This window comes from Rhinolophus sinicus, chromosome 16 (genome assembly GCF_057876585.1).
Source record: "Rhinolophus sinicus isolate RSI-liver-muscle chromosome 16, RSI-T2T, whole genome shotgun sequence".
NCBI lineage: Eukaryota > Metazoa > Chordata > Mammalia > Chiroptera > Rhinolophidae > Rhinolophus > Rhinolophus sinicus.
Window position 1 is genome coordinate 130,017,813 of NC_142516.1, and position 26,086 is coordinate 130,043,898.

Consider the following 26,086-nt stretch of genomic DNA (forward strand, 5'->3'; position numbering starts at 1 on the left):
TAGAAAAATAAGTGTCACAGGAATACTAAGTAAGGTGTGGAAGTGTCATCTGTCCATGAATAATTATCTACCATGTTCTGGGTATTACAACAATCACATTCCATCCTTTCCTTTGAAGAGTTGAAAGTCTAGTGAAAGGATATATTTAGACAAGTCTTTTCAATGGAGCATGGTTAGTGGTAAGTATGGTATATCTTAGGAATCAACAGAAGGGACGATTTACTGGTCCTCATTGTCTGAGATGCACTACCTGAGCTAATTCCTAAGCAAGAAGGAGGGTTACCACTTTACAGAATTTGTTTTCAGGTTAAGGAAAAAGCTTGAGTAAAAAACACAGAAAGAACGGTATCAGAAACCACATGGAAATAGTGTGGGAAAACAAGGAGATGGGGCTACCGGGGACAAGATCGAGATAGGTCAGATTATGGAGGGTGTTTGTGTTCTCTAAGAGTCTATGTGGTCTGGGGCCATTGAAGTGTCATACGCAGGCAGTGATGGCAGTGATTTGGTCATATTTTCAAAATCTCCCACATTAGTATTTGCCATAGCTGGAGAGATTTAAGAGGAACAAGACTCAAGGCAAGGAAGCTTTGTGCCAATCTATGAGACCGCTGATGGGACTTGAACTTTTGCACAGATGGTATAGGTTAAAAAGAAAGGGGCAAATTTGAGGTTCCAGGAAGTGTCAGTGGCTGCTTGGCTGTATAGCTGAGGGGAAATAAGGTAGAAGTTTAGAGGTTACTCCATGTTTGGGGCTTTCAAGGTTTTTGGCTTAAGTGACTGAATTGAAGGTGATTCCGTTAATGAGATCACTAATAGAGTAGAAGAAACTAGTGTGGAGAACAAGATACTGAGTTCCATTTTTGATCACGTTATGTGTAAACTACCCATGGAATATTCAGTGAACTGTTTTCATCAGGCTGTTGTATTTTTGAGTCTGAATCCTGGGAATCAACATCAAGCACAGAACTGAGAGTCCTTGGCAAGTCAGTAGTCATTAGGATAGTAGATCTCCATCAGGAACATAAGAGGAGCAGGGTATTATCAGAATTGCTTAAGATATTTTTCAGTACAATGTATTTTCCACCCTACTCTCCAGCACCAAACTGCTGGTGAGGAGAGAAAGAGCAGCAGGACTTGAGTGAAATTCTGTAAATGGTTAAGACATGAGGAAGACTGAGGGGGGAAAGAAATGTTGTAGAGGCACTAGGAGATCCAAGAGAGAGTGGAGGTTTTCATAAAGAAATGAATGGTCAATAGTGGCATTGTCATCACAAGATTAAGGTAAGAAGTGAGAAGGGTCAGTTAGATGATATGGACTTGGGCAAAGCCGTGTAATGAGACAGAGTGATAGATTATAGTGCATCTAGGTTCAGTAAGGAATGAGAAAGCAGAGATGGTATGGGCAACCCTTTCCAAAATTTTACTAAAGAAGGAAAAGCTTGAGCAACAGCTGAGTTAACCATGTGACAAAGAGGTGATGATTTAATACAAGCATGAAGATTAGATGAGCTCATATTTTAAAAACTTACCCACAGGGACTAGGAGTGGCTGAAAGAGTAAAGAAGTAAAGTTCAGAAGATACGGGTTTGAGTTCTGGGCTCAGCTAAGGAGCTTTGTACTCTATTATAGTCTATCCTAAAACCTGCTGCACATGAGAATCACATGTGGAGCTCTTAAAATTTAAGGTAACTTGGCCATGTTCATGACCTACTGAATCCCAATCACTGGGAGGGGGAACCAGGAATGCTTTTGTAAATTTTCTGTCTTCTGTTTCCCTTCTTCCCCCTGACCATAATTCAGTTTCTTGTGCAGATTCTGCCCTCTCTTCCCACCTCTAAATATTGTAGTACTGTGTCTCTCCTTAATCCACAGACTCTCCCTAGGTGAAATTTTTCACTCTATGGCTGTAAGCACTGTCTATATTCTGCTTACTTTCAGCCCTGACCTTGCATCTCATCTCTCAATTTCTTTACTCATTGACTACCTAATACAATATCTAGTTGGATGTCTGTTGGTATCTCAAACACAGTATGTCCCAAAGAAAGCTCTCTTGGTTTTCACTCCAACTGTCCTACCAACCTGTGTTTAGTCCCGCCTTTCCTGGTTCAGTATTGGCCCCTTAGGAGTTCATAACAAGACCTAGCTGTCACATCTTTGATCTCTCTGTTTCCTTTGGTCACATTCCTCCCAGTAGCAAATCCTGCCAGCTCTATCTCCAAAACACATCCTGAATTTGTCCACTACTTTCCATCTGGTACCAACACTTGTTATTTTTCTACTGTGACCATCTCACTGCTTCCACTTTTGCCATCTTAAAATTCATTCTCCACACTGCAGCATGAAGGATTATTATTTTTATGTATGTATGTATGTATGTATGTATGTATGTATGTATGTATGTATGTATTTTTCAATACAAACCAGACCACACTTCTCTTAGCCGAACTTCTCCCACTGGCTTTCCAAACTCCTTGATAGTGGCCCCATAGGAATTAGCCAGCCTCCTCTTACTTTTCCTTTACACCGCAATGCTCCCCTTCATTGTTCCAGCCACAATGACTTCTTTTCTTCCTCAGATACCCATAATTGTCCCTATTTCAAAGCCTTTTGTCACTTCCTTTTCCTGGAAAGTGTCCTCCATATCTCTGATTGGTTGTTTCTTTCTCGTCAGTTTTAGTTTTTTCTGCATTATTTATTAGGTCTCTTTAAACGATTAAATGTAAAATTTTTGTTACCAGTAACGTGAACTTTTGGCTGAAGTGATCTCTTAGATCCTTCCTGTTCTGTCAAGATCGATTGAAGGGGAAGCAAAATGCAGTTTAGCTTCCTTGTACTCAGTTGCTCTATGCAGCCAAGCAGGAGTCAGGAGTGCTAGATGTTTGGTGGCATAGCCCTTCGTTTACATGCTCAAGACACTTGACTACATCTTGTCCTGGCTGACCTTCCTGGCCTCAAGGAGACCTGGGGTGGGAGGAGGATCAAAAAGCTAACAGTGTGGTTAAAAATATGTATTTCTTTTTGCTGCTGTGCTAGCTTTTTCTTTTTGACTCTTTCTCCCCTCCTAACCCTCCACCTCTCTGCAGTACTAGTACTGAATTATAATGAGGTAGTGAGTATTAAAGCTTAAGGTTATTTTTAGGTCATTTCTTGTTAAACTCCTTGCTAGTTCATATCCTTCGAATTTCCTGTGGAGGGCTGGGAGGGCACCGAGGAAAGTCCGGAATGATTCTCCATGTCTGTGTTGCTCCTAAAACTCTGTCCCATCAACCATGGAGTTTGATTTGCATTTGAGTGTTCGTCAGGGTGCTAAGCTACAGATGAGACAGTGCTGCTTGTCAGGATGCGGGGTTTCAGCAACATCATGGGTAGGGAATCCTGACAGTAGAAAGATAGGCAGCGTAATCGTTCTATACACTTCTTGAGAACTGAGCAGCCTCAATGGTCAATGGTTTCTGGGACTGTACTGTTTTGTGTTGTTTTTTAATTTGTTTATTTACATCAAAAGCACTTTGGTTCAGTGCCTATTTCTGTATTCACCTAAGAGTCAATATTCCCATCAGCACAGTAAGTAGAACAATAGTACTCTCAGACTGACATGGGTATTTTGTCCCCAGAGCTTTCAGTGGAAAATGATGTAAAGATACAAAATGTGAGTCATTAGCTTTATTTTAATTTGATTTAATGCCTTAGAAGGGAGCTGAGAATTTCTAATTTTTCACCTAATAACTGTTTCCTATTAAAGATTGTTGAGATCTGCTATTTAGGTCAAACTTCAGCTGCCCTTTATATATTGACACAGCCAAATCAATATAATCAATGCACAGAAAGTACCTTTTATGGAACATGGAGATAAAGCAAACCTTACAAATCCCCACTGCTGAGGGAAGTGGTGCTGAGTGGCTTCTGAGACATAGGTGACCGTGTTATATCCCACATGTGCCCACTATTGTGTTAATTGGACCAAGAATATACACGGAGGCAGGTTAGCTGCATGAGTACACTCACTCAAGTGGATTCATTCACTCAAGAGACTCACTCAAGAAGGAGAACCTGATTGTGCACTTGGATTCTTGCTCTTCTGAGTATGATTTGATCCTGAAAGAATCAGTTGTTAATAGTGGCAACAGAAAGGGAATGACACAAAGAAGCAGGTAGTATTGGTCCTGAGATATCAGAAGCCATGAGTAAATACAAACAACAGAAAAGCAGAAGCCATTATGACAGCATAGAGCAAGAGGCAATTAGTTTGGATGGGATAGAAGTGACAGAGCAACATCTGTGCTAAAAGGACTATGAAATCATCCAATTGATGGAATTATATCGGATCTCTTCATCCCCTCGCTTAGCCATGTTACTGTCTCTTTGAGACCTGCTTGTTTGTTCGTGATCCATACTCTTCCTTTCAAGCCTGGTCTGTGGTCTTTCTTGGTTTGTAATCAGTCCTCGACTCAATATTAAGATTCTCGTCTTCCTATCTTTCAATAAATCTTCAATTTTTGATGGAATCTGAATGGTGTGTGTGTGTATGTGTGTGCGTGTTCTTTTAAACAAGAGGCCAAATACAGTGGAGTGTATTGAATTGGAAATAGTTCAGCAGAGAGCAGGTCAAATTAGTGCTCCAAGCATTCTGTAAAACTGGGTCTATTTCTGCCCAGCACAGTGTGTCCCTACTGTTGGATACTGTCATTGCAGCATCACTGTTGCCTGTCAAACTATGCTACTTGCTGTGAGAGGGATAATGACACGCAAAGCTAGTTATAAAATGATTTATTGATAACAGCAGAGGAATTGCAGAGCACAGGGGATCTAACAAAGCCCAACGTTATTCTATGGCCCTGAAAAACAGCCTTGAGGAGCCTCTGCATGAGAGGACCCCCTGCCTTTCGCCAAACTCCTTGCTGTCCCAATAAACAGAGCCTGCTCATTACCTGGCACCAGCATGGGGTTCGGGGGAACATGAAGAGGCCCATGCAATTCACCTATGGTCAAAGGTGGCCCTTCTTCTCTATTGTTGAAAGATTTACTCAGCAGGAGTTAAGTCTGTACTGTTCCGAAAGCTTAGAAATGAAAAACTGTCACCTGTATGTCCCTGACATATGGGAATCTACATGTGGAATTATTCCTTAGTGCCTCTTGTCCTTCAAGTAGACCCTCAAAATCAATGCTAGAAGACCCACAGCGAACACATGAAATGCATGAGAGGAGCAGCGCAGCGTTACTATGGATCAGTGGGTCAAGAAAAGCGTAGAATCCATGGATCCAAGCAAGGCACAAGGTTTAAGCCAGGCTGGCGAGAGAAGCAACAGTCATGTGCCAAATACAATAAGACTACCATCGAGGAAAGAACTGACCTGACAGGAAGACTTTTCTATGCTTCCTTTGGGAGCTGGAGTTAGTAACTGACTTCTCAGGCTGTAACCATCCAGAGCTGGAGATTGAGGCAGAGCCAAATGGGGGTACCAGGCCTTGACTTTCGTTTCGCTGGTGTCCATCTGTTCGACATTTGAACCAGCCCTTTTATTACAATTGATCTGTATTTGGCTAATTCCTTTTATGTATGACAAATGGGGTTTATTGTTCCTTCAGAAAAATATGGGTGGGAAAGATTCAAATCTGATTTGACTATCAGCATAGTTGGACATTAATGGGACATTGTACCATCCTCCTGCAATCTTAACAAATGACTATGACCATGCCTATTTAAAAAAAATGACTATGATTTTTCACTGGCTGATTTGGTTTGAATGTGTAAATTATTTTTATTCCATTGCGTTAACTGCCAGAACACTGAATGAGCCGGTAACTCCCTGGCGTTGCTGAGCTGCAAAGAACTATTATTCACAATTGAATTTTTATTGATTTTCTTGTGCTACAATGACTTTTCTAACATGGTAGCTTGAAAGGAAATGAGGAAAAGGCCAAATAGGGCATGCGGTGAGGAAAGGAAGGCTGCCGCCTCCCGTGGCCTAGCCCCACGTGGACTGCGTATTTGGCAGGTACAGCTGACTCGGGATGATCCTGTTGCTGATTGCATGATTTACAAGTTAGTCAAGTACCTGGCTTCCTCACCTTTCCCTCCTTTTCCCTTCTGACATCTTCGTTTCCAGTCATTTGGGGCCTTGTTGGCATCTCACTGCAGAACTGAACAGGGCAATGGACTGAAGAAGGAGCAGCAGTAAGGTAATGAGGCAAATTGGCCAGTGCTAATGATTGTTAGTATCATTCACACACACACACACACACACACACACACACACACGCATGCATACGCACACATATAAAAGTGAGGATAGATAAGTGTTACTTTAATATCATTGTAGTGCGTTTTTTTACGTATTTGCTTTTCCTAGTCATCTAACTATTGGAGACTTAGTTGTATATCATTTGATAGTAAACATTCAGATGAGTTGAAGTGGAAACTCATTCATTCAGTCAGTCAGTCAACAAATATATATTACTGAGTGACTACTACATACGTTTCCAGGTGCTAGAGGCAAGGCAGTGAACAAAACAGATGAAAAATTTTGTCCTCGTGCACAGATTCTCATAACTAAAATCAAATTAAAGAAAAATATTTTAGAGTTCACTAATGATTTAAAAACACAGTGCATCCTTCTTCCTTCTTTAATAAATAGGCATTGTAGGAGTGAAACTTGGTACAATAAAATGAAGCAAAACGTATTTCTTCCCTGGCTTCTGACCGAGTTTAGTCTAGTTTAGAGAATCTCAACAGTTAATAGGAAAGGGTTTTTTGGATGCTTTTGTTTGTATGTTTATTGTTTGTTTGTTTGTTTTCTGGTTATAAGAGTAATCCATGTTCACCCCAGAAATTTTGGAAAATATAGAAAACAGACGAAGAAGGTAATTAATATACCCACAATCATCCAGTAGAAAATCTTGGAAATATTGAGTGATTTCTCTTTAGGATTTTTCACAGAATGTCTATAGTAATCCCACACCAGTTGCTATTTTACAAATTTTAAATCTTCAATCTTGATGTGCATGTATGCAGTTTGGTTCAGTTCCCTTATACAAAATAATGTGACAGTTATTATTTTTCTCCTTCCCATAGACCATGATTATAAGTGAGATCAGAAGGGGGAAATCTGTTTATATTCCAGCCTCTCAGTATGTATGAATAGAAGACCAAGTCTAATAAAAGAGTGTCCTTATGTGGTGTGATAACTTATGGAAAGAGAGGTAGCTAGGCAAGCATTTTGCAGAGACTTGCAAGAAAGAAAAATATATATGTTAAAAAAAAAAAAAAGCCAGTCAAATCCTGATTGAAACAGTAAATGAGGTCTGGTGTGTATTGTGTAGGCCTCTGAGCTGCTGTGCCTCTGCTTATTTTTCTCTGAGAAACTTTACTGGAATAACAGAATCACTCACTAGATTAAGGTAGTTCCCACTGTGATATATTTTTTTACAGAACTTTCTATTTCCCCATTTCATTACTCATCCATATACCTTATATTTTCTTGTTTAATGTCTATTCTCCCTGCTGAAACATGCACTGTGGGAGGGATGGAGTGGTCTGTGTCAAGTTCTGTAACTTGTCTGGCACAGTGGCTAGCCCATGGTCAACAGTGTGTGAGGGAAGGAGGCTACTGCACATTTACTGAAAACCTGAAGATAAATTAACTGCTCCCTACCGAAAAAAGTTCTTAATGCCTATGTACCTCCTTTAATTGGAAGTAGATACATTCTATGAAAATATAATTACTAAATCTGGAGGAGGACAGTTCTTACATATTAAAATATATATTAGAGATAGACATCATTCACTACGAAATATTTTATTTAGCAATTTTTTGAAACACTTGCAATTTTAAATATTTTTAATTAAACTTTTAATTTTGAGATAATTGTAAACTCACATGCAATCATAAGAACTAATAAAAAAAGATCCTGCGTACCCTTAGCCAGCTCCCCTGAAAGGGAATATGTTGTAAAACTGTGGTCGTATTATAGTCTATTGACAGAGACCCAGTCGAGGTGGAGAACATTCACGTCATTTCAGGAATCTTTCATGTTGCCCATTTATGGGCACATCCATTACCCCCTCCTTAACCTCTGGTAGCCTTTCCTCTGTTCTCCATTTCTATGTCATTGTCATTTAAATTAAAATATACAAAAACTGAATCATGCAGTATATAAGTTTTGGGGATTGGCTTTTTTTCACTGAGTATTCCTTGACGATACATCTTGATCATTATGGTGTAGATATATCAATAGTTCATATGTTTTGAATGTCTGAATAGGATTCCATTATATGAATGCACCAATAGATATTAACCATTTCTACATCATTAAATAGTTAGATTGTCAGCAATTGCTCAACAATATAAATGATGATTTGAGCTATATCACTGTACTGCATTGTTCTATATCGCTCTCTAATTATTTTCGTAGGAAATTTAAAGTAGAATTACTGAATCATATAAATGAACCCTTTTTAATAATAGCTTCATTGAGATATAATCCGTGATACCTGTAATTAATTCACCTGCTTAAAGTGTACAATTCAATAGTTTTTTAGGATATTCCCAGAGTTGTGCAGCCATTTCCAGAGTCCATTTTGGAACACTTTCATCACAACAAAAAATTAAAACTATTCCTAATACCAGTGATACCTCTTTCTCCCCACCCACCTAGGCAGCCTGAGGCAATCACTAATCTACTTTCTAAATACATAGCTTCTCCCACTCTGCACATTTCATATAAATGGAATTATATAATATGTGGTATCTTGAGTTTGGCTTCTTTCATTTAACATGTTTTCAAGATTCATCCATGTTGCAGCATCTATCAATGCTTCATTTGTTTTTATTGTCAAATAATATTCCATTGTATGGATATACCATACATTATTTGTTCACTCATTAGATGAGGAACACATAAATTAACTTTTAACGTAATTTTTATACATATTTTAGCTTGCCCTTCATATTTACCCATTTTCATTTTTTTTCTAACAGTATTTGAGACTTTGTGGTTTCTCATACTCTTTCTAACACTGGAAATTATTTGAATCAAAGAAACACCAAGACTGTTTGCAAGAGTCAAGGAATATATTGATGCTTTTTAAGTAGACATTTCTTTGATAATTACTGATATTAGCCCTTCTAAATATCTTTATTAGCCATTTATGTTTCTTTGTAAATCCTGTTTTCATGCCCTTTTGCCATTTTGATTTTAAGGTATTTACCTTTCTCACTTTGTTTCATACGCATTCTTTATACATGCAGGCAGGTAAGCCTCTGTATATAATTGTGCTTATAATGTTTTTAGATAAAAGCAATTTATAATTTTGACAGAATGATATCTACCAATCACTACCTTAAGTGTTTGTTCTTCAATTTTAGATTCAGAAAGACATTCCCTATCCTAAGATCCAATAAGTATTTTAATACTTCTGTGGTTTTGTGTAGAAAATATTTTTATTAAGATGGGATTTATTTTGGTATTAAAGTAAGACATAAATCTAACTTTATCTTTTTCTTCAAAAGAACATCGTAATGCCTCTCTCACTTCATTTCTATGTCACTTTTATCATATACTAGCTTGCTACTTTTATTTGAAAAATGCTTTAGTTTATAATTAATTTGTTTATCTGATTTATGACAAAGCTACCCCCTTTAAATCATCATGGCTTTATAATATAGCCTTTAGTAATATATAATCTTTATTAAGTTGTATTATGCAGCCAATGTTCTTAAAAGGATTTTACACATATTAGTTTTTAATTCTCACAAAAACTATATGTAATAGGAATTATTATCCTTATTTTACAGATGAGGAAATTGAGGCAAAAAAAAGATAAAGATGCTTATCTAATCAAGGTGCTAGTAAGTTGAGGACCCAGAATTCAAGTAGATACTAAGGCTCCGTCGCCACTCTCTTCAGTGGTATGCAGTATTGCCTGCTGGATTTCTGGAACACATGCCCTAACACTTTAAATTCTTATTGTTAGTTAGTTATTATTCACGTTAATGATATGTTATGCATTTCTTTTTCCAGAGTTTTTGAATAATTACATGAATATTTTAGCTATGTTATAAAAAGTATTTAGATTTAAGAATTTTAAGTAATTTTTATTGCCCTCTGCCAGATTTTTTTAAAACCACAACTTCCAAATACTTAATTCATTATTTTGAGTGTCTTTCCATTAGTTAATTTAAAAAGGTAATATTTTCGGGAAGGGTGTGTAGCCAATTACAGTGTCTTGCCCTGATAATGTCTGAGATTGTATTGTTGTCAGTTTGCTCATGAATATAACTTGTCTGGGAATAGAAAGTTAGTACTCATGTTTTTTTTCCTAAAAAAAACAAAGACATAGATTTGATTGATTATACTCTGGTAATCACTAATATAAGGAAAAGTTCTAGTCATAGCCTGATTATTTTTTTCATTGACAGTTACTTTAAAAAAATATATTCCACTTTATTGAGATATATTTGACAAAAAACTTTGAATAACTTTAAGGTCTACAATGTGATGATTTAGAAAAGGTTTATATTGTGAAATGATTGCCACAATAACATTAGTTAACATATCCATTACATCACATAGTTACTTTTTTTTTGATGGTGAGAACATTTAAAATGTATTCTCTTAGTAACTTTCAAGTATAGGATACAGTATCGTTCACTATATTCACCATGCCTTATGTTAGGTCCCCAGAGCTTACTTACTTATAACTGGAAGTTTTACCCTTTGACCACTGTCTTCCATTTCCTTCATCCCCCAGCCCCTGGCAACCCACCAGATTACTACTTGTTTCTATGAATTCAGCTTTTTTAGATTCCACATATATATGAGATCATACAGTATTTGTCTTTCTCTGTCTGACTTATTTCACCTAGCATAATGCCCTCAAGGTCCATCTGTGTGTGTCAAATGGCAGGATTTGGTTCTTTTTTAAGGCTGAATGAGTGTGTGTGTGTGTGTGTGTGTGTGTGTGTGTGTGTGTGTGTGTGACATTTTTATCCACAGAGGGACACTTAGGTTATTTTCACGTCTTTGTGAATAATGCTGCAAGTAACATGGGGGTGCTATATCCCTTTGAGATAGTGATTCCATTTCCTTAGGATATATATCCAGGAATGGGATTGCTGGATCATATGGTAGTCCTATTGTTAAATTTTTAAGAAACTTCCATACTGTTTTTCATAGTGGCTGCACCAATTTAGTTTCCCACCAGAAGTGCATTAAAAGTTATTTTCCTCTACCCTCACCAGCACTTATCTCTCGTCCTTTTGATAATAGCCGTCTAACAGAAGTGAGGTGATATTTCTCTGTGGTTTGATTTTTGTTTCTCTGATGATTACTGATGTTGAGCATGTTTTCATGTGCCTTTTGACCATTTGTATGTCTTTGTTGGAAAACTGTCTATGTAAGTCCTTCGCCCATTTTTTTTAAATCGGATTGCTTGTATTTTTGCTATTAAGTTAGATGAGTTTCTTATATATTTTGGATATTAACCATTTATCAGATATATGGTTTACAGATTTTTTCCCATTTTATAGGTTACCTTTTCATTTTATTGATCGTTTCTTTTGCTGTGTAGAAACTTTTAAATTTGATACAGTCCTACTTGTTTGTTTTGATTTTGTTGTATGTGCTTTTGGTACCGTATCCAAAAAAAATGTTACCAAGACCAATGTCAATGAACTTTTTTTCCCTTTGTTTTCTTCTAGGAATTTTATGGTTTTAGGTCTTGCATTTACGTCTTTAATTCATTTTGAGTTTATTTTTGTGAGGTGTGTAAGATAAGGGTCCAATTTTATTATTTTGCATGTAACTATCCAGTTTTTCCAGCACCATTTATCGAGTAGATTACCCTTTCCCTATTCAATATACTTAGTTCCCTTATAAAATATTACTGACCACCTCTAAAACCACTAGTTCATAATCTATGAAGCTTGGGGCTGGAATTCCCTTGTCAAATCCTTTCTCCCTGTGATGTTCCATCAATAGGGGGCACCAGAGGAGCTGGACAGTGGGAGAAAGGCTACTGCTCCGTCTGAGAAAGGGTACTGCTTTCTATCCCTGGCAGCATCACCCTAGCAGAGTTTCTTCATCTGGGAAACAGCAGTTGCTTCTTATTTTCAGCTTTTTTTTTTTTTCTTCAAATGCTTCCAGAACCAACGTTATTATGCCCCCTAGAGAGGCCAGCACCAGTCTGGGCCTTCTTCAAAGGTCTGGATCTTGACTCCTTGGTTCCCTCCTTAAGTTCTGAGGTGCCAGTACCAACACCCAGTGGCCTCTCCTTGACGTTTGATCCCTCTCTAAGCATCAGTTCTATAACCTCAACCTCTTTCCGTTGTTCCCCTACCCACCCCCTCATTTTTAAGATGGAACCTGCTTCTAGCAGTTCCCCTTCTGCCTTTTCAGTCCTCCAATTCTTTACATTAATATTCTTTGTAAAATCAACTGTGATTTCTGTTTTACTCCTTGGATCCTTACTGATACATCTGTCTTCTGTTTCATTATTTCACTTTTCTGCAATATTCAAGTATGCTATTTACCGTCTCTATGATACATACATTACTAATTCAGCAGGTTTGTTTGTTTGCTTGTTTGTTTGTTTTTTCCTGCATGGTGGCAGTTTTCTTGATCTCAGATGTTATCCTATTTATAACTCCTGACTTTAGAGTCTCAGTTGCTATTTCCTTTTGACTTTAAAGAACTTAAATTACAAGTTATCTAAAAAATGCCTCTTGTTTCTTATCTTAAGAGGAAGCTATTTCATTTTAGTTCTATGGTTTGTCTCCTTCATTTGTAGTACAATTATTTTTACGGGCTGGGGATGTTTTCTCTACTATTAGAAGTTGCACAGGTTCCTATCTGAATCTTTCAAGCGTTGGAACTATCACATAGGTGATAAAGGCATTTAGTTTGCCCATTCAGAAACTAATTAGGTTGGGTGACTTATAGTGAGAATCAGAGGGAGAGTTGAAAGCATTTACCTCTGAATCTGAGCGTTTATTTCCATAATTTTTAGTATATTTAGTAGCTGGTTGATATTTGGTATGTTTTTCCTCTTTGGGAATTGGAAACGCCAGTGTCCCTGCCACTGGTATTAGGTGTAGACCAGGCCTTGGTGATACTTGGTTTCTCACTTGGTGTGATATCTGGTTCATGAGTGGCTACTTGTTATGAGTTGGATCCAGATACATGACATCCCAGTTGTTCCCTAACCCCCTACCCCATTGCCTTTAATCTTTGTATCTCCATATTGAGGGGTATTAATATGCTTCTTCTTTTACATATATATGTATATGTATGTATATATACACATATATGCTTCTTGTTGGAACTTTTCCAGTGATTTCAAATGTCAATTGGGAAGAGCTAGAGGTCAGATGAATCCTTTCTTCAATCTGATCCTGGCTATATGAGATCTACTAGAAATACCTCAACATTTCTTGTTTATAGATAATACCCTTTCCTACGTTTCAGTGCCAATATAGGGTTTTCTTTTTTATATATACATATTTAGTTATCTATTTTATTGAGTGGTTGGGAATGCGGAGGCAAAATGACTCCATTCTAATTGTTTTTTCATCCGCCAATATAGTTAATGTAGTGGAGTGTGGAGCTAAGCATAACTGCATTTTTGCTACATTTTCCATTTTTGTTGAACAAAGAAAGGAAATAGAAGAAGATAAAATAGGAATTCCCACTATTAGTTTTCTGTGCTTCATCTAGTTGAATACAGATTATTTGGTGTTGTCAAAACTGTAGTCATTATTTAGCAGCACTGAGGGAGACTTCCTTTAGAAACCAAAGCAATTGAGGAACAGAAAAAAAAAAAAAAAAAGGCAAACAAACCAAACAAAAGTTGCCACAAAAACATACCTCTTTCCATTAGCAAACTGATGTCATGTGTTACAGTCACTCACACTCTATGACATACGAGATATATAATCCTGATAAATAAATGAGTCATGTGGAAAAGGATTTTTGACTCAAAGATGGCTTGTGAGACAGCCGAGGAGAATTTGTGGCAAAATTGTGTAGGAAACATGACATTTTTTTTTCATTCTGGTGTTTACTCACAGTCCCTTCATTCAGTTTTGTGACCTTTATCACACATGAAGTCAGAAATTCTGAATCATAAGGTCTGCACCAATATATGGATGTCCAGTAGAAGAAAGCTGGCTTTATGTTTTAATGGACAGCAGAGAAACGAGAAGATGGAGCCCACCATCTGCCTGCAATGCAAGTTTTTTTAGGATCTTTTGCCTCATCTATGCTCATGAAGATCTCCGGATATACGAGTATAGTATTACTGACAAAAGACATTGGTTGCCTCTGGGAGGGGAAACATTAAGAGTAAAATTCAAAGGAAAGTGAATACGTGGATTGCTGTACTTGTTATTCATTGAGTGTTTTTGACTTGCTAAAAGCAAGTTTAATTTATTTATAAAATTTATAAAGATGTAACTGATTCTGGAGCTCTGCGCTTTACAGGGAGCATATTTCATGTTATTGTAAGCACAGAAGAAAATTAAATCAATAAATCCACAGCCTGTAATTTGAGATACTCAATTGAAGAAAAATATGTTGTCAGGGAGGGAGGGGGAAATGGTTCCCTCTGAGGAAGACTTGTAAAGCTGTCGTTGCTCTGCTGTCCCAGCCTTTCAAGTGACAACAAGAATTAGGCTTGTGCTGTAAAATGATCAAAGTGTCCTCATTGATGCCTAAAAAGCAGCAAAGGTCAACTCCTACTGCTGTTAATGAAGCATATGTGCAAGAGGAAAGCTATGCAAATGAAGCTCTTTCTGAACTGTCTGTATGTCCTTTTCCCTGAGAAAGCTTTGCTGGTTAGCAGTCAGACAGAATATCAGGAAGGTTGGTGAATTTGTCCCTGTCACTGGCGTTGACGCTTTCTGTGACCACTGGCAAGCCAATTAACCTCTCCAAGACTCCCCTTTCCACATGGAGAAGGTTAATAGTGCAGCTTGTTTGCAAAGTGCCTAGAGCCCTCCATGAAGGGCAGGACACAGAGACCCAGCGTTAGTGTTTGAATGGAGGGCATTGTATTTTTTAATTATATGTTTGGTTGGATAGATTATAGATTTTGTGTGGTTCGATGTTGCCCCTTCTGCCTGTTTACAAATAAAAGACTAATAGGTAATCTCACCCTATTACCAGCTTCTAGAGCCCCCTAGGGGGTTATGGGAATGGCAGAGGTTACAGATTAATAGTGTATTCTTTAGTTAATGAAAAAAAAGTACATGCATTTCTACTGCATAATAGCTGTGGATGGCGATTTATTAGACCAAGTGTTTCATCAGGTGCTAAGCAGATAAAGCTGGCAAAGACTCATGAAATGATATGGTTTGTTGTTGTTGTTGTTTTCCCTGCTCCCCAGTAAATCTCTTTTATCCTTCACATCAATGCAGAGCATTAGGAACAGTATTGTTAAAGTTTATTTCAAATGGATATTGTGCATATTTTGGAAAATGATTCTGTTATTCTGGAACTCCTACAACAAGTGACTTTTGTGTGTATGTCTAGGTTGTGACAGCAAGCTCACTATGTTATTGTATTTGGAGTAAATGTGAATAATGCTGGCCCTAGAGTGAAATCTCATATATCTCACACTTCTTTGCAGATTTACGGAAGAACTTTGAACAAGATCCACAGGGGAGGGAGGTTCCCATTGAAGGCATGATCGTATTGCACTGCCGCCCGCCGGAGGGAGTCCCAGCGGCAGAGGTAAGCCAGACTCTTGGGACCTCAACTGTTCCCAAGAGAGATGACGGAATCCTGTGTGGTCTTATGTGAAGTAAAAGAGCCTGTGTCTGACATTACTGCTGTGGGGACTCAATTGATAAAGATGATGAAGAAGGTGTGAAGGAAATAAGTTGGAAGAGGAAACTGTCTCCCATCTACTTTCCCGTTGATGCTAAGCTCTTGCTAGGCAACCTGGGGAGGATTTGGTCTGTGTGCTTGTTTTCGGGGACTTCAGATCACACAGGTAGCATCCTCTGTCCTCAGTCACCTTGAGCATCCTGATGTGTACGTGGCTTATGGATCAGTCTGAGCTCCAACAAGCAAAGTCATGTGAGTAAGTGCTCAGGAAAGGAGGTTCAGACCCTAGTGCCAAGTTTCAGGGGGGTTTGCACTTACTCCTTCATTTGCTCATGGAAGATTCAGTCAGCATTTGTTATGTTTTAGGCATGGTGCTGGTATGAGAGATATAAAACATGGTGAAGCCACAGGTCTCTGGTCTGTTATCCTTCACAGTGAGGTGTCTAGAATCCAGTCAGTGTGTTTTTTCACTCCTTTCATGTTTTCTAGAACTTCTACCATACTATTAGAATATAAATGTCAGTAATTGGACACTATGGTAATAGGAAAGGCTTCCTAAATCTTCCAGTCACTATTATAAGATGTTCTGATAGACTAGTAACAGAGTTATTAAGGCAGTATTGTTGGGTGGTGGGGGTGGGGCTCAGAAGTATACGTTTATAAACATAGGCTTGTGTTGAGCAGTAAATAGTCCAGTTGTGGCTTTTCCCTGAGGAGCTAGGAAACTATCTGTAGAGCTATAGTTTATTTACTGGTTGAAGAACTAGGATTAAGAATAAAAATTGGTAGTTACAACATAGTCACAAAGATGTAAAGTAAAACATAGGGAATATAGTCAATAATATGGTAATAACTACGTGTGGTGCCAGGTAGGTACTAGACTAATTAAGGGGATCACTTCTAAATTATATAAATGTCTAACCACTATACTATACACCTGAAACTAATATAAAATAATATTGAATGTCAACTGTAACTGAAAAAAATAATCAAAATTTCCAAACTTTGAAAAAAAATGCAAAACAAGACAAGATAAAACAACAGAAACCTCTGCCCCACATTTTAGCTAAAGTTGCTGTGGGATTTCATAGTTGAAAGGAAAGAGAGTAGAGAAAACAAAGTGGAACAAAAAGACACACACTCTTGCATAGTTAGATAAAAAGCATGGTGGGTAGACGCTATTCAAAGCTCAGATGGTTCAGGCAAATGAAGTAAACGGACTTGAAAATTAAAGTGCATTCCATGCATGATATGAAATGAATAGAATGGAAAATGCTTATTTTCTTAGATTTGTATTTAATGTGAAACCAACAGATACTTGATTTATTTTCCTTCCTTCCTTCCTTCCTTCCTTCCTTCCTTCCTTCCTTCCTTCCTTCCTTCCTTCCTTCCTTCCTCCCTCCCTCCCTCCCTCCCTCCCTCCCTCCCTCCCTCCCTCCTTTCTTTCTTTCTTTGCCACCACCTTGTTCCTTTCAGAGTGTGCCCTAGTTTCCTAACGGGGGGGTGACAGGCAGCAGGGCGTTCAGTGAACAGGTAAACGTGTCAGTCTCATTGAGGGCATCCTGAGCGCTCCTGGGAGTCTAATTTTGGTATCAGCAGTTCACTATGGTTGCTACCCATGTCTCCAAATCCCAATGTAAAATGTTCCATGCAGAAAAATGCCTCATCTATGTCATACTGGGTGTGTGTACAGCCAGGTTTCCTTCCAAGCCTGTGCTATGTCCCCACCATCAACTTTGGCTGATTATGAGAGGAGTGAAGTGGGAGGAAGGTCATGGTTTTATTAGCTGTCTGCATGTGGGAACCTAACGTTCTCTAGATGTCTAGTAATCAATTTTTACAGCTGGAAGAGAACTTTGATAATTACCTGGCACAACCTTTGCATTTTAGAGGCAAAAAAACTGATGCTCCAATCAATGACCTACCAAAGGTCTTACAGCCACTTAAAGGCTAACTAACTCTGTTCAAAATCTTGCAAAAGTTTCCCAAATCACTCGGGATAAAAGTCTCTGTTCTTTGGGTGCCCTACGTGGCCCAACACAATCTGGCCTGCAGTTACCTTTGACTTCATCTCCTACTACTCTGCATCTGACCGTGTTATGGCCACATAGCCTCCTCATTCTTCCTCACATGCACCAGCCGTGTTCATACCTCAGGGCCTTTGCACGTGATTGCTAGAATGCTCTTTTCCAGCTATTATATTGCTTCATCCCTTCTTTTAAGGCTTGCTCAGATATCACCTACTCAGTGAGGCCTGCTCAGATACTTTGTTGAAAGTCTCATTTCCCCTCTCTGTACATAGACTGCCAAGCCCCCTTCTCTGCTTTGTATTTTCTCCTTAGCGCTTATCACAAACATACTACTGCATTTACTTTGCTTATTTTCTGTCTATTCCACTAGAATTTAAGCTCCATGAGGGACATTTTTTGTTTATTTTTTCTATCATTGTATCCCAAGAACATAAAACACTGTTTCTCATATCCAAGTGCTCAATAAATATTTGTTGACTATGAATAAAAATTAGATTCTTGCCTGTATTGATGAATATCCGAGGGCATACCAGGACCTGCCCCAGACAAAACTGTGAAATCCATCAGACTTTTGTTTTTTTTCCTTGTCTCCCATTCTGGTACTAGCAAGTGAATAAAACATTCCCTATCTTCTCTTTGAAGACATAAATAAAAAAGTAAATATATATATATAAATGTATATGTATATATATGTGAGAGAGAACAAAGAAGAGAAGGATAAAGGACGTTCAGTCTGGTAAGATAATAGCCTGAGGGGAAACTATGCCTGGATGTGTAACCGCGTCTATGAGTGTGCACGCATGCCTGCATCTACGTACCCATACCCACATCCACAAGCCACCCCCCACCCGCCAATACACACACAAACATACTCATCCACACATTGAAGCATCTTCCTAGAGAGTCCAGGCGACTTATGGGTTATAAGGACATCAAGGTTCATCAGGACGTGGCTGGTAAGGGGGATTCCTGTGGGAATGTGGGCTGACCTCCGGAAATAAGCAGCATTTCTTTCTGTTCAACTACTGAGAAAGGCTGAAGTTGGGCTAAGCCTGGAAACATCTCTTTGCACATCCCTCCATATTTCTTGTCCCTGTTCTTGAAGGCAAATGAGTTCTGCCTGTTGACTCAGTTTGTGTCCTATCTTCATTTGCTTCTGATGTTGCTTTTCAGCTATAACCACAGGAACAGGCCAGGATGTGAAAAACTTCCAGTAGCCACACATACCAGTCAGTGAAAAAATTATTTGGGAGAGTTGTTGAACAGGGGACGAGGGAATACAATACAGATGTATCAAAAAAAAAAAAAAAGTCAATTTTCTTGTCTGGTACTTATCCACCCTCCTGCCAAATTTCCAAACTATAGATGCTCACTTCCTATATTAGCTTGCTAGGACTGCTATGACAAATTACTGTAAGCTAGATAGCCTAAAATAATAACAAAAATGTGTATTCTTTCACAGTTCTGGAGGCTAGAAATCAGAAATGAGGATGTAAGCAGGATTAGTTCTTCCTACTGGCTCTGGAAGACAATTTGTTCCATGCTTCTCTCCCAGCTTATGGTGGTTTTCGGGAACATTTGGTGTCCCTTGACTTGTAGATACATCGCTCCATCTCTGCCTCTTTCTTCACATGATATTCTCCTCTCTGTCTCTGTATGTCTGAATATCCCTCTTCTTATAAGGACACAAGTCATTGGATTAGGGTCAACCCTAATCCAATACCTAATCTAGTATGGCTTCCTGTTAATATTCTGGGTCGCAATACATCTGCAAAGACCCTATTTCCCAATAATGTCACATGCACAGGTTCCACTTGAACATGAAATTGGAGGAGTATCCCTGTTCACCTCGATCCACTTCCCATTCTCCTTTTGACTTATCACTCTTTCATTTTATTCATGTATAAACTTTAGGAATAAATTCTAGAGCTGGGCTGGCTAAAATTTAATAGAGAGCCATTCTGAGGAGCAACTGAGGCCATAGGATGATTTAAAACAGAAATGCTGAACTAAGAGGAGAAAAAAGCTTTATTTTCTACGCTTTGTATTGTAGATGGATATGGAGAGTGTTTCATCTACACTGTGTGTCAATGGACTATTGTGAGGCCCTAACAAGCTATTATAGCATCATCTTAAGGTGAGAAAGCATCCCAGTTCCAAACACTTGAGTTATTTTGGAATTTTACTTATTTATGAGTTGGTACTACCTATATCTGTGCACCAATATTTACAGTTCTTTTACTTTCAGCAATAGCCTACACAGTAGATATTACCACTGCCTCTGTGTTTTGTGGAAGGGAAGACAGGATGAGACCAGAAAGCTGAGAGAGAAAGAGAAGGATATGGAAGGAAAGTGAAAATATTCATAACCTCCTAGTAGTCAGGGTCTCCAGGGGCAGAGGTCTGCCAATGCTTGTTGCATGGTCTTCAGACTTCAGAGTCTGTATGCTTACTGCCTTCACAGTCATGTGAAGATCACACAGTTAATGACTCGTTGGGATGACGGTGCTTGGCAATTGATCAGTTACATAATTGTCACTGTGAAATATTACCAGTTATCTTCCCTGAGCAGGGTATGTTCCACCCTCTCCTCTGTACTATTTAGTACCCTTTCTGCCCACCTCCTGTGGGGCCCAAGGGGACATTGCTAGAAGGGACTGTGGCTGGAGGGCAGGTGGTTTTGTCCTGCAGTGTTATAGATGATCTCCAACTTGATAACACTGAAAGGCACCTTGAGGGCAAGTAGAAGTCTTGTTTTCACAAGACATATGCAATCATCTCTCTCTGTAAGATTGAACTTTTGGTGGCAACTAATTTATCTACCTAACCAGAGAAGGTGGTTTGTACAAGAATAGAAAGAGCTACCATTGATGGAATGCCCCCATGTTCCAGGTATGGTATTATATTAAGTGATTTCTCAATGTTACTTAATTGCAAAAGATTGCTGACATGCTAGAAAACTATCAGTGTTTTCACATCCATCTTACAGGGACTTGTCCAAGCTCTCAAAGCACAAGGAAACCAATCTAACTTTAAAGTTTGGGTCTTTCCTTTCTCTAATAGTTGTTGTTTGTTTTTACCGAGACTGTGGGTTTAGTTACTTTCCCCAAGCCTTTTTGAAGCTTGAGAGCCGCTGTGCAGTGATAGTGTATCTGTTTGCTGTACTGCCAGACAGTCCACTCTTAGAAATTGAGTTTCTTTGAATTAAAACCTCTTCTAGCTAATATGTTAATCCTAACTCTGCTGTAAATTCTATTTCTTTGTTGGAAATAGGTAATCTGGTGACAAAACTAAGAACAGAGCACTGAGGGAATAGAGGCTTTGGGAGTTGAGGGGGACAGGGAGCCTAGACTGCAGTTCGACATCCATGGAGCCTCTGCTCCCAAGGGCCAGTAGCCCAGGTTTGATGCTGTCCTAGGAGATAGGAGATTTAGGATGTCTAAACTTACAGGGAGGAGGCCCTGGAGAAGAAGAAAATGGGGCATATAAAAGGGTAATCTCTACCTCATTGCAATTTTCCACATTTGGCCAAGGCTCTGACATATCTCATTGTTATGAAGGGCCCAGATATATTCTGATAAGTGTATACTGAGGTCTGTAAAACAGAGTTCTCTATCCTGGTATACATCAGTGAGGGTAGGGAAATGGTTGAAACAGGACTACCGTGTTTCCCCGAAAATAAGATGTAGCGGGACCATCAGCTCCAATGCGTCTTTTGGAGCAAAAATTAATATAAGACCCGGTCTTATTTTAATATAATGTAAGACTGGGTATAATATAATATATAATATAACATAACATAACATAACATAACATAACATAACATAACATAACATAACATAATATAACATAACATAATATAATACCGGGTCTTATATTAATTTTTGCTCCAAAAGACGCATTAGAGCTGATGGTCCAGCTAGGTCTTATTTTCGGGGAAACATGGTAACGATTATTAGTTGTGATACAACAAGGGGAAAGTATGAACTTTAGAGTCAAACAGACTCAGACCAAATCCTGACTCACACTTCCTAACTGACCTATATCAGTTTAAGAGCCACCCTGAACCTCAGATTTCCTCATCCTAAAATGGGAACCATACTTTCTTTTAAGATCGCTGTGAGGCAATGAGAAAACAACCTCAAGAATATGCAAAACATTTAGCACAGTTTCTAATACTAAATAAATAGCAGAGATTATTGTGATTTCTATTCTTCCGCCTTTTCTTTCTAAAGATGCATGACCCTTTGATTCTCAAAGAAAGATGTAGGACTCTATTGTGATTGGGGAGCGAGATTAAAACTGAAACTCTTGCAATGTCTAAAATATTTTCAGCCCCATAAAGAAACAGCGTGCTAAGACCATCCCTTCTTGCCCTGGCCTGCCCATGACTCTGCTTCTCCAGCCTGTGCCCTCTGTTCTTGCTCTTCAAGTTCATCAAAGACAAAGACACCTACCAGAAAGTTTCCTGCTTCCCTCTCTTATAATCTCTCACATGGAGGAAATAAAGGGTTATTGACAGGAGTTGGTGACCATCAATGTTCGTTTACCTCACCCTATTAAAGAGTCTTGTGAATGGTATTATTGTTAGTAAAAACACTTTTCAAAAAATGATATATGAACTTGAAGATTTTTACCAGAATCATTTAGACACTTGTTTGGATGCAATAATAGGTCATGCACTTTTTCCAAAATACCTGAAATACGAACAGGTGATAAATTTAAGCTTTTCTAAACTCCGTGAGCTCATCTGATAGCTAGATGTATTAGAACATATTTGCCGGTACAGTTACTTTTAACCTTAACCTTGGGGCAGTTCTAACTAAAGGTAGCAACTTTAGTGTTTGACACTTGTTGTTTAGCTAAAACCAATTTGCTGTTTTCAAAACAATTCATTATTCCACAGTGCACTATTTTATACTCCCCGATTAAATGGAAAATCTATCTTTCATAAAAGTTAGAAATTATGTCCAATGAAAATCCGACATTTTAATGGTTTTCCACAGATTAAAATTGTAGAGTTCTCAATAAACCCTGATTTACTGATGCTGGCTGTAAAATGGTTATTGCTGTTAATAAAGCCTGTAAATCTTAACAGGTTATATTTGCCTTGGACAATAAAACTTGCCATAAAGGCTTAGTGTCTAAGGCTAATTCTGCTCACATTGAGGTAAACAGCCTACTCAAAATAATTCAGTGTCTTTGAGAATTAAGGCCCTAAAGCTAAGCAACTGTAAGATTCTAGCCTTGAGCCACTGCGTGCCAGGCACTAGTCTTGTTTTTAATCTCACCAAGGATTCAAGACAGTGCTGGAATTAGAAAACTCAAGAAGTTCAAGGGTCTCGGTCAATGCAGTATGAGTAAGGAGAAGATTCCCTTCTTTCTGCTGGCCACCAAATGAGTTTTGTCATTGACTGGTCACTAGGTCAGAATGCTTGTATATCTAGGGGAGGTTCCAGGAGTGGAATGAAAGAATATATTTTCTATTTTATAAAGTGTGCCAGAGTTATACAAGTATTAGAAGCCTAATTATTGGGGGAGGGGAGGGCGAAGTGTAGGGGAAGGATATCATTCCCCTTTTAGATGATTATGTGGAAATCAAATATTTTTTAAGAAGCTCTATTAATCTCAGTAGACTTGGTAAATATTTGTCATGATTTCTAATGTTTGGGTAGTTTCTTTGTAACTTTTACCTCCCTTAGGTTAAAAAAAAAAAGAAAAGAAAAACCAAACACTTTTCTAGTCTTCTTTGTTATTAGGCCCCGCTGGTCAGGTGTTCTCACCCAAGATAGGATGGAGAAGTGAGCAGTGTAAGTTGGTGTTCGTGTGGAAACCCTTCTTTGGAGAGGATGGTGGTGGAGATGCCAGCTTTTAGGGGCAATGAGAAGAACGGCCATCTCTCCCAAGTCTCATGGTTGTGAGCCATGCCATGTTTTTTTGAATTATGAGAGTGTTTCTAAGTGACTGTCCCTTTCCCTACGGTGTCATTGGATGTTGTTTCTGGCTGGATGGCAGCCTGGCCCTTTGGCCTGCCTGGACGTTCTGGGCTCTACTTTTACTCTTTAATAAAGCCTTTTCCTGCCTAACTAAGCCAGAGCAGAGTTCATTGTGTGCGATTAAGGATCCTGCCCGTTAAAGTGCATGTGCCTTGTCTTACTACTTAAAGGATGCTTTTGAACAATATCTAAAAGTGGCCGTTGGAACAAAGCAAGTCATGAGCTAAAGACCATTTGTGGGGTATTAATCTTTATCTATAAAGTTTTTCTTTATCTATAAAATCAGGAAGAGGACCAGAAAGTTCTTGGATCCCCTTTCACGTCTCTAATTTATTCTCGATGTATAAACAGTAGGATACTCATACTATTTAAGACTTATTTTAATAATTCTGTCCAGACTGGTGCCAGAGAGTCCTCAGGTCAGAAGCTCTTTGCCCTTCTTCCCTGTACAGGTATTCTTAATGAAAGGTTCATATGTTTCAGATGTGTTCCTAGGCAGAAAACCCAGAGTGAATCTTATGACATTGAACTCTTTAATACATGAATCACTAGACTATTGTGTTTAATCTCAATCAGACAATGAAATGAAGATTTTATTTAAAAAATAAAACTCTTAATAATTCACCAGAGAAATGTTAAGTGAGGTGCCCAGGTTCTGAAGCAGTAGACCTCAGGTATAAATAATTAATCTAATGTGGTGCAGCCAAAGCAGGGAGAATGTCTAATAGTCCAGATAAACCTTGCTTTGAGGAGACTGACAATGAGGACCTTTGCAGAAAGCCACATTTGATTAGAATGTATAATATTGTAATAGAAACCTAATGGACTCTTAAGAAAAGAGAATGTTGAATTGGTTAAACACTGGTAATTAAGTGCCAGTAAATTACTTCTCTAAAAACATTTCTGCAAAAAATTTGCTATCGTAAGGGAGACAGGAAATGAGGTTAATATAAGTTATTTAAAAAGTGAATGTGTATAACCCAAATACCATCAAATACTGTCATCATTAATACTCGTCCTTAAGTAAATTTTATTAATGTGCTCCCTTTTACCACATCCTTATCTGGGAAGCTCTATTTCCCTACTGAGGAAGAAAAGCATAGAAAACATCTAAAGTTCCTAATTTGTATTTATTTTCCTTTTTCTTCCTGTTCTGTATTTCTGGAGGGCATGAAACATGGAAGAGAGAATTACAGTAGTCCCCACTTATCCTCTGTTTCACTTTTTGTGGTTTTAGTGACCCATGGTCAGCCATGATTCTAAAATATCAGATGGAAAATTCCAGAAATAAGCAATTCATAAGTTTTAAATTGTGTGTCAATCTGAGTACCTCACTTCATTTTGTAATGTAGGCATTATGTCATCTCACATCATCACAAGAAGTAGAAGGATAAGTATAGTACGATAGGACATTTTGAGAGAGAGAGACACCGCATTCACATAACTTTTATTATAGTATATTGTTCTATTGTTCTGTTTATTATTAGTCTTTATTAATATTTTAATGTGACTAATTTATAAATTTAATTTTATCATAGATAAGTGTAGGAAAAAACATAGTATATCCAGGGTTTGGGACTATTTGTGGTATCAGGCATCCACTGGGGGTCTTGGAAAATATCCCTCACAGATAAGGGGGGGAATACCGTACACTTATCAAAACCAAGGGTACAGGCTCAAGATGAGATCACTAAGGTTGCTTAGTTGCTGGTCTTAGTTGCTTTCCTTTTTCTCTGCACTCTGCTAGGTCAACTCTGTACCTCTGCCTTCTTTCTTTGCAAGCACTACTCTCTGGGTTACTTACAGTCCTGTCTCCCTGTCCTCCTCATTTCTCCTGGCTAGGAATGTCCTTGATGTTTTCCATCTATCTTTACTTGGCACAATCTTGGAGAATCTATTTAAACCCAGCCCATCTTTGAATTCTTCCCGAATCATCCAGGTTGATGCTGATCTCTTTTTAAAAAAATTTCTTAGAAATACCTAATTTAATTGGTGTGGACTGCTCGAATAAGGATAGCCTTTCGCCCTTCCTCTAAACTGTTATAGCATGTTGCTTTGAACATTTTTTTTGTGTTTTTTTTTTTTCTTCTTCTTTTTGTATTTAACTTTCCATGACTGTATGTCATATTTCTTCAAGGTAATTTCTTTCAGGGTAGGAAATGCAAATTATACTTTTCAGTATCTTTTCTCACCTTCCCTGAGCAGGTAATACACCAGGGAATATAGTAGATA

The 26,086-nt window shown here is 38.3% G+C and overlaps 1 protein-coding gene across 11 annotated transcripts in view; it reads left to right on the forward strand.

Moving 5' to 3' along the window:
- UNC5D (unc-5 netrin receptor D) overlaps positions 1-26,086 on the forward strand; it is a 505,454-nt gene that overhangs the window by 285,752 nt on the left and 193,616 nt on the right. For all 11 annotated transcript variants that reach the window (XM_019748156.3, XM_074329668.2, XM_019748157.3 and 8 more), the window contains exon 4: positions 15,629-15,732. In XM_019748156.3, coding sequence (XP_019603715.1) covers positions 15,629-15,732 — 104 coding nt within the window. The remainder of the gene's footprint in view (positions 1-15,628; positions 15,733-26,086) is intronic.